Raw genomic sequence first — 10,000 nt, 5'->3', positions numbered from 1 at the left:
CTATCTGCCTGTGTGCCCTGGCGTGTACAGTAGAGTAGAGTAGAGTAGAGTAGAGTAGAGTAGAGTAGAGTAGAGCTGTATGCCCGTGTGGCCTGGCGTGTAGAGAGTAGAGTAGAGTAGAGTAGAGTAGAGTAGCTATCTGCCTGTGTGCCCTGGCGTGTACAGTAGAGCAGAGTAGAGTAGAGTAGAGTAGAGTAGCTATCTGCCTGTGTGCCCTGGCGTGTACAGTAGAGTACAGTAGAGTGTAGTAGCCATCTGCCTGTGTGCCCTGGCGTGTACAGTAGAGCAGAGTAGAGTAGAGTAGAGTAGAGTAGCTATCTGCCTGTGTGCCCTGGCGTGTACAGTAGAGTACAGTAGAGTGTAGTAGCCATCTGCCTGTGTGCCCTGGCGTGTAGAGAGTAGAGGGTATCTATCTGCCTGTGTGCCCTGGCGTGTGCTATCTGCCTGTGTGCCCTGGCGTGTAGAGAGTAGAGGGTATCTATCTGCCTGTGTGCCCTGGCGTGTAGAGAGTAGAGGGTATCTATCTGCCTGTGTGCCCTGGCGTGTGCTGCCTGCCATCAGGCTGGGGAGCAGCGGAGCTCTAATGACACATTTGGCATTTTGCAGCACTGGCCTACTGTACAGAGGTCACACACACAGGCTCAATACACACACACACACACACACACACACACACACACACACACACACACACACACACACACACACACACACACACACACACACACACACACACACACACACTCAATACACCACATATACGGACGCAGGCGCGCCCACACACACACACGCACAGGCAATACAACACACACATTACACCACCCAATTACCATCATTGGCATTCAGTGGACAAGACCTGCAGGACAGGCAGTGCACCGGATCATGACACGATCATGACTCTCTCTCTCTCTCTCTCTCTCTCTCTCTCTCTCTCTCTCTCTCTCTCTCTCTCTCTCTCTCCACATATATACAGTCAATAGGGCGGACGTCATAATACATTCTGTACAAAATATGTACATTCATTTGTAGTATATTTGTTGTAGTATGTTTTGATTGTGCTAATATTTTAGGCTGTCCTGTCGCTATTGATTTCAATGGGAAATGCTAGACTAATGGATACAAATTTCCATTTTCAAACTGGGACTGTCATGGATAGGGTGGCCAGACGTCTTTAGGACAGACTGTACCTCTTTTCAGTGCCTTGTCCAGCGTCCGGCACAGCATTATGTAAGCCGGACGCCTAATTGATTAAAATGCATTAAAATGCATTAAATTGCATCTAAGAAACACATTTTTGTCTGGGGAAGGACACTACCGTCCAAAAATATGTCCTCCTTTTTGCTGTCACAGAGATGGTCACCCTTATTCTCACTGGCCCGCCATTGTGCTCACGTCCATGTTCCTGGCTGATAGGAGTCAGAGCAGAAAGCCATATCAAGGATTGGAAATGAGGGCAGATATTTTGCTATTTCTGGTTGATGGCGGCAGGGAAATACCTTACTTATCAGCTGAAGGAGCTAACCAGCCAAATCCCAAAGCCCTGGTATTTCCCAAAGCCCTGGTACCCATGCCTGGGTGTCTGCCTTTTACTCTAATACAGCATGCACTGTTTCCCACAGATCACGTTGGGGAAAAAAGGGCAAGTCTAATGTGTTCCGCCACTGACACAGCTGTTGGTGCTGAATGGTGCACTGTATATATCACAAACACTGGCATACTCTAAAAAGTATTTTTTATTTTTAGTGGACATACGGGAAAATGTTACAAACTACATTTTTGGGCATGTATTCTGCAGTTGAAATAGCACACAAAGTAACCTCTGCAACGGGTAACCCTTAAGGGAAAACCTAAGAATGTTTGTGCAACTGAAGGGGAACCCTTAACTTACATAGAAGGTGTTTTGTGCATGTTGGTCTTATCTCATGCCATGTTTTCTTCCTCCTCCATCATCATCATCATCATCATCATCATCAGCAGCAGCAGCCCCAGCAGCAGCAGCAGCAGCAGCAGCAGCGTCACCCCAGTCCTGAGGCGGTGGACCCCAGCGAGGAGACCACGGACACGGAGGACAATGAGGAGGAGGACCTGGGGGTCCTGGACGACCAGCGCAGCATCATACTACACCTGCTGTCACAGCTCAAACTGGGCATGGACCTCACCAGGGTAAGGAGTCACTGAGGATGTGTAAGGATATGTGTGTCTGTGTGTGTGTGTGTGTGTGTGTGTGTGTGTGTGTGTGTGTGTGTGTGTGTGTGTGTGTGTGTGTGTGTGTGTGTGTGTGTGTGTGTGTGTGTCTCTCTCTCTCTCTCTCTCTCTCTCTCTCTCTCTCTCTCTCTCTCTCTCTCTCTCTCTGACTTGTGAAGGGTTTTTTTCCAGTTAATCTTCTTGGTGTGGTGCCAGAGTGCCTATCTTGAGTGACAGCGCTGAAACAATGGCCACATAGAATAGGGCAGATTTAAGCCATTTTATCAAAACAACACAAAAACATTTTTCTTCCGTGATTGTTTTTTTTTTTTTTGAGTGACAAAGGCCTGCTCCCAAACACATATAGATACACACATTTCTGTACACAAAAATGAAAACCTAAACAAACAAACTTTACTGTAAAGAAGCACAATCAGCAGAAACAACACCCAGTTGAGCACATATTTATAGATTAAGTTATTTTTTTCTCTCCCCCCCTCTCTCTATCCCTCACTCGCTCTTGTTTTCTCTCTCACACACACACACACTCCCTCTCTCTCTCACACACACACACACACACACACACACACACACACACACACACACACACACACACACACACACACACACACACACACACACACACACACACACACACGCACAGTACACGCACACGCATACGCACACGCACACACACACTCACACGCACGCACACTCACACGCACACTCACACGCACACTCACATACACACAAGCACACTCACACACACACTCACAAGCACGCACACTCACACGCACACTCACACACACACTCACACGCACACTCACACACACACACACAGTACATTTAGCACATTCTGCCTGAAGCACATTGTGCACCTCAGCTGGCATGTATTATAGGCTACTTTCAGCAAAAAGCCTGCATGGCATATCTGACTATCTGATCAGTAATGCGTCTTAATTGTCCCACATGGCATTTCTCTTGCTGTTATGATTATGATTTTCCTAGTACACCTACAGTACCTCCCAGACCTACAGACAGAGAGACACACAGGCAGGCAGGCAGGCAGGCAAGATGTAGATAACGCCACTTTGTTCTCCTCTAATAGCCCCCATGGTGTGGCACGCACAGGACAGACACACCGAGACAGGAAATTAAAGCCACGTTGACGGCCAGGAGCGGCATGGGTTGTGTAACTAGGCCACCACGGGCTGTGCTTGCTTGCGTAATGAGCTAGCTGAACGGGAGTAGACCGGAGCGAAGTGCTATCCAATTTCATCACTTGGCATGAATCCCTTTGATAGCGATCGCCAGCGATAGCTTTCATAGCCTCTGTTTGTCCACTTGGCTGTCCTGAAGCCGTGGAAATCGATGCCATCAGAGAGGCGTCCGGTAACACTTTGGAATAACTACCTATACACAGCTTTATAATCATTTTATAAATAATGAACTGATTATCAACAAAATGTTTACAAATGTTTATGAATGGGCAGGAAATACTATGTTAACACAGCAGAAACAGCGCAGTCGCATCGGTCCTGGAAGTTTCTCCTCCAAAGACCAGAAGGCATGAAACCACATAAAACACACACAGTAGAAGTTGATTCCCACTCCACTGTGCAGTTGTAGTTTGGTTCTTACTCATTGACAAACATTTGTAAATGCTTTGTTAAATGTTAATAAAGTATAAATCTTTTTTGGGTTGATATTCTAAAGTGTTACCAGGAGTCCTAATAACACTGCTTTGGCCACTTATTAGCAATCTTCCTCTTTACCCCCACCTTTAGAAGTTGCCCCTTATTTTCAAATCTCAACGTTTAAATTTAATTTTGTTAACTTGTTTCGTTTTCATGTGTTTCGTTTTCGTGTTTACGTTTCCGTGTTACCTCAGGGTTCTTCTGAGCAAAGCTGGGTTCACTGGGTTCACTGGGTGCTCTGACTGTGTGTGCTCCCTTGTTTTAAAATGACAGGGTGGTGGTTAGCTTTCAAACACGCTGGGCTGGGCTGGGCTGGGCTGGGCTGGGCTGGGCTGGGCTGGGCTGGGCTGGGCTGGGCTGGGCTGGAGATCGATGGTGGTGTCCAGGCCAGGGGAGGGCAGAGGAAGTGGGGAAAGCGGTTGACACCAGGTCCTGGCAGGTCCTCTTCTCTTCTCGTGTCATCTGCCCTGTGTGGGTGGAGTGAGTGGGCGAAGAGGAGAGAGAGGTTTCCAGGTCTACTGCTGGTGGTGATGGGAGTTTTAGTGTTGGGTTCGCTAGGTTGGCTGGGGGCTCTGACTGTGCCCCTTGTTTTAAAATGACAGGGTGGTAAGAATCCATGGAGCTAGAGTCTCCACAATACAAATGTGGGAAAGAACTGCAGAGGGAGTTACAGACTTGCTGATATATCATGCACAATGAGATGTCTCACATGCTTTGTTTTATTTTTGTTTTTTTCTCTCTCTCTTATTTTTACATTTCGATATTTGTATGGTATTAGGTAAATAACATGTTGTGTCTATTGTTAGTTTTAACTTTAATTTTTGTTAACCTTTTTTTTCACTTATGACCTAATGAGTCATGTGACTTGTATCTAAGGTTGGGGTGGGGTGGGTGGGTATGGATCACTGACTTTGTAATGCCTTTGTTTCCAGGCTTGGGAATCTGTTCATAAATAAAAAACAGTGATTCACAAAAAAATGACAGGGTGGTGGTTAGCCTTCAAGCACGCAGGGGTGGGCTGGGGATTGATGGTGGTGTCCAGGGGTGCATTTCTCAAAAGCATAGTTGCTAACTACGGTAGCTACAAACATTCTTTGTTGGTCGCAATGCAATTTCCCATTGGCAACTACCCAAGTTGCCGACGGCTAACAACTATGCTTTCGAGAAATGCACCCCAGGAGAGGGCAGAGGAAGTGGGAAAGCGGTTGACAGCAGGTCCTGGTAGGTCCTCTTCTCTTCTCTTCTCTTCTCTTCTCTTCTCTTCTCTTCTCTTCTCTTCTCTTCTCTTCTCTTCTCTTCTCTTCTCTTCTCTTCTCTTCTCTTCTCGCCTCATCTCAACTGCTCTGTGTGGGTGGAGTGAGTGGGCGATGGGAAGAGAGAGGTTAAGGTCCGCTGCTGGCGGTGGGAGTCTTAGTGTTGGTAGTATTAACCTTTAAGAGTGTACCGTCACACCGGTGTGACGGGAATGTTCGGGCAGTGAAAGTTCTATTGAATTCTGGGCGTCATTCAATACAATGTGGAATTGTAGAATCTTGCATTGTTATAGAACGCATTCTTTTTATAGAATGCTCAAAAACTCACACTCTTAATGGTGGTGGAGTTTAGGACAGGCCTGGTATGACACTGCTGGTGCCGGTGGTGGTGTTGGGGGTGGGGGTTGGTGTTCATTCATTCATTCATTCGTTTATTTGTTTAGAGCAGGCCTGCTCTGCTACTAGTGGGGGTGGTGGTGTTCCGAGTAGGGGTGTTAAAAGTGGGGGAGTCTGGGTGGTGGTGGCGGTGTTGGTGGTGGTGCTAGTGTTCCAAGTAGGGGTGTTGGGAGTGGGGAAGTAGTGTTTATAGTATTAATTGTGGTGGTGTTTAGGACAGGCCTGGCCTACTGCTGGTGGAGGTGGGGGTGGTGTTGGTGCTGTTGATAGTGATGTTGTTGAGGGTGGTGGTTTGGATGGTGGTAGTAGTTTTGATGGTGGGGGTGGAGAGAGGTTACCAGCCCTGCTGCTGGTGCTGTTGGCAGTGTTGGAATTGGTGGTATTAATGTTGGTGGTGTTTAGTACTAGCCAGGCTGCGCCCTCCTAGTGACGCAAGACCTTCAAATCGAATCGCGATTGCAAGTCTATGATGATAATCAGGCAGGTTTAGTACAGGCCTGGTCTACCACTGGTGATGGTGGAGGTGGTGGTGGTTCTATCGACAGTGCTGGTGTTGGTGTTGGTAGTATTGATGTTGGTGGTGTTTAGTACAGGCCTGGTCTGCCACTGGTGATGGTGGAGGTGGTGGTGGTTCTATCGATAGTGCTGGTGTTGGTGTTGGTAGTACAGTATTGATGCTGGTGGTGTTTAGTATAGGCCTGGTCTGACACTAGTGGGGGTGGTAGTGGTGGTGATGCTTCGAGTAGGGGTGTTAAACGCGGGGTAGTTCGGAGTCTGGGTGGTGGTGGTGCTGGTGTGGGGAGTGGGGAAGTAGTGTTTGTAGTTAATTAATTGTGGTGGTGTTTTAAACAGGGGGTGAGAGTGGTGTTGGTGCTATTGATAGCGGTGGTGGTACTGGTATGGATGGTGCTGGTCTGTAGGGCAGGCCTGGTATTGACGAGCTAACGTCAGGCGTGGGTGACGTGTCATGTGAGCAGGGAGGAGTGCTGTCTGTCAGTGGAATGAGCTCCACAGCGCTCCGCTGTCTCTCACTATTAGTGTGCTGCCACTGGCTTATTGATCACCACAGCCCAGAGTAGTAGGCTAGTGGAGTTCTGTGTGTGTGTGTGTGTGTGTGTGTGTGTGTGTGTGTGTGTGTGTGTGTGTGTGTGTGTGTGTGTGTGTGTGTGTGTGTGTGCAGTATGTCTCTCTCTCACTCTCTCTCTCTCTCTCTCTCTCTCTCTCTCTCTCTCTCTCTCTCTCTCTCTCTCTCTCATGCATTTAGTCTGATTCTTTCGCTCCGTTTGTCTTACAAACGTTTTCACTCTTCTCTCTTTCTCTCTCTCTCTCTCTCTCTCTCTCTCTCTCTCTCTTTCACACACACACACACACACACACACACACACACACACACACACACACACACACACACACACACACACACACACCCTGAGTGCAGTGTCACGCGCACACACACACACACACACACACACACACACACACACACACACACACACACACACACACTCTCACACAGTACACACACACACACACACACGTGTCACACACACACACACACACACACACACACACACACACACACACACACACACACACACACTCTCACACAGTACACACACACACACACACACACACACACACACACACACACACACACACACACACACACACACACACACACACACACACACACACACACACACACACACACACACACACACCCTGAGTGCTGTGTCTGTTGATCTATGAAATGATTGAATCGAAAGTGACACCGGATATTAACACATGGTGCAGGATATTGCTGCAGAACACACATAACACGTCATGCATGCGCTACGCTACATGACTAAATAGACCTCCTTACACAGATGGAACTGACAGGTAGAATAGGGCAGGGCAGTCATGGGTTAGGCGGTCAGACTTATGGCCCAAAGGTTGCCGGTTCGACTCCCAACCCACCAGGTTGGTGGGGGGAGTAATTAACCGGTTAATTTTTGGTGCTCTCAGCATGGTGAAGGACATAACATCGTTAGGCCCCCCGAATCTGGGATTACAATCAAATTACTTTTAATGGGGTGTCCTTAGTTTCATGCAATGAATTGGGTGGTATCTGCATCAGCAATGATATTGTCTTAAATCAGTGATTCTCAAAGTGTGGTCCGCGACAGAGCTCAGGTGGTTCACGAGGGGATTTCTACTTTTCCAAGACAAGCTAGCCGTTGGCTGTAGTGTAGCTGAAGTGTTATTTTTACCACAATAAGACATGCTTGTAATGTGAATAAAAAGTAAGTGATCTACATGAGAATTAGCAGTGTCAAATTAGCACCCCTCAACTATGAATTAAGTCGACAGGTGGTCTCTGAACATTTTTGGAGGGACAAAGTGGTCCTCGGTCTGAACAAGTTCAAGAAACACTGTCTTAAATACACTGTGCTCCTAAGTTTGTCTTTGAGGCATGAGTCCTATACAGTCTAAGATAGTGTGGTATAAGGCCATTGGTATGCTGAGCATTTTAGCTACCAGCTGAGCTACTGCCACACTTAGCCCTGCAGACTACTTGGGACCTTGGCCAGGGGGCTGATTTGTGGCACAGAGTGTTTCAAACGTAAACCCCTCACTGTATTCTCTGTCTCTGTCCTCCTCCCCCCCTTCCTTTTTGTTCTCTGTATGGCTCATCTATTGTCTCTCTCTATGTCTCATCTGTCTTTTTCTCTTTACTCCAATATCCCACTACTCTCACTCATCCTCATCTCCCCCCCCCCCCCCTCTTTATGCATGGGAATGTGGTTTTCGATGTATAAGGGAGGGGTGGGGTGGTATGATAGCTGATAATGTGAGTTGTGGCCTGACATTGTAACACGATTGATAACGAGTTAATAAAGGAGTGGTTAAATCTCTCTCTCTCTCTCTCTCTCTCTCTCTCTCTCTCTCTCTCTCTCTCTCTCTCTCTCTCTCTCTCTCTCTCTCTCTCTCTCTCTCCCTCTCTCTCTCGCTCTCCTTCTCTCTCTCCCCATCTCCCTCTCTGCTCCCCTCCTCAGGTGGTGCTGCCCACCTTCATCCTGGAGAAGCGCTCCCTGCTGGAGATGTACGCTAACTTCATGGCGCACCCGGACCTCTTCCTGGCCATCGGCGCCGGCACCTCACCGGAGGACCGCATGGTGCGCTTCGTGGAGTACTACCTGACGTCCTTCCACGAGGGCCGCAAGGGCGCGGTGGCCAAGAAGCCCTACAACCCCGTGCTGGGCGAGAGCTTCCGTTGCACCTGGGACGTACCCCGGGACAGGGTACGCCCCCTGAGGACCAACAGCGCCAACGCCCCTGGGGGGGGTGGCGGAGGCGTAGGAGGCGGAGGGGGCTCGGCCCAGAATGCGGCCTCTGGGCTAGGGGGGGAGGGGGGGCGAGCAGGTGGTGGGGGAGGAGGCGGAGGCGACCAGGGAGGAGCTGGGGACCGGCTGAGGCTGCAGTTTGTGGCAGAGCAGGTGTCACACCACCCGCCCGTGTCGGGCTTCTACTGCGAGTGCAAGGAGAAGAGGATGTGCGTCAACGCCCACGTGTGGACCAAGAGCAAGTTCATGGGCATGTCCATAGGAGTGTCCATGGTCGGAGAAGGTAGGAGAATATTGTGCTGCTCTGGGCTTTAGGTGCTGTTTCCACGTAGCTGGATATTTTTATATGTGGATATTTTTTTCTCCTGGTTGCATTGGTTTTACATTGGTTTTGGCCTTCCGTTTCCACGTAGCAGATATTCGAAATCCAGGTATAAAAAGCAGGAGAGAAAAATATCCTATTTAGGGGACTGAAATGCATTTGTTACAATGGAGGATTTATTTTTACCCACATGTTGCATTTACACCTAAACAGGAGAAAAAAATACCCTGCTAAAAAAATATCCGGCTACGTGGGAACAGCACCTTATATTAACTTTTTTTCATCACCAGCAAAAATGGCTAGCCTAACACACACTCACTAATGGGTCACAGTGGCTAGTAAGATAGTCTTGCTAGTCTAGTCTGCAGCTGTGGCAGTAAAGCACATTCGGAGTGAATGGAGTTTAATTGATCATGGGAAGTTGACACACTGTAGAGAGAACGACAGTAGAATAGAATAGAATAGAGTAGTAGTAGTAGTAGTCGGGAAGGAAAGGGATTATTATGTGGCACAGGGCTCTAAGTTAACTTTTTTCGTCACCAGCCAAAATGGCTAGCCACACGCACACTCACTAATGGGTCAAAGTGGCTAGTAAGTTAGTCTTTTCTGCCAGCCAAGCTGAAATTTGAACTGATTTGAGTTGAATTGATGAACATGGGATGTTGACACACAGTAGAGTAGAATTGCAATAGAGTAGAAGAAGAGAGGAGAAGAAGCCATTGATCCAAGATGGCGGTGTGCATGGTGGTCACACTGACTCACGGCACCTCCTTGTGGTTGCTCTTGATTATTGATTGATTGATTGATTGATTGATTGATTGA

General features: G+C 48.1%; 1 protein-coding gene across 1 annotated transcript in view; it reads left to right on the top strand.

Annotated features, from left to right (window-relative positions):
* Positions 1-10,000, top strand: part of osbpl10b (oxysterol binding protein-like 10b) — a 118,770-nt gene that overhangs the window by 87,890 nt on the left and 20,880 nt on the right. The window contains exons 10-11 of the mRNA XM_063198454.1: positions 1,975-2,163; positions 8,569-9,139. Coding sequence (XP_063054524.1) covers positions 1,975-2,163; positions 8,569-9,139 — 760 coding nt within the window. The remainder of the gene's footprint in view (positions 1-1,974; positions 2,164-8,568; positions 9,140-10,000) is intronic.

The sequence above is a fragment of the Engraulis encrasicolus genome, chromosome 5 (assembly GCF_034702125.1).
Source record: "Engraulis encrasicolus isolate BLACKSEA-1 chromosome 5, IST_EnEncr_1.0, whole genome shotgun sequence".
In the NCBI taxonomy this organism is placed as follows: domain Eukaryota; kingdom Metazoa; phylum Chordata; class Actinopteri; order Clupeiformes; family Engraulidae; genus Engraulis; species Engraulis encrasicolus.
The sequence above is the reverse complement of the archived record's forward strand: the minus strand, read 5'-3'. Positions and strand labels throughout refer to the sequence as shown.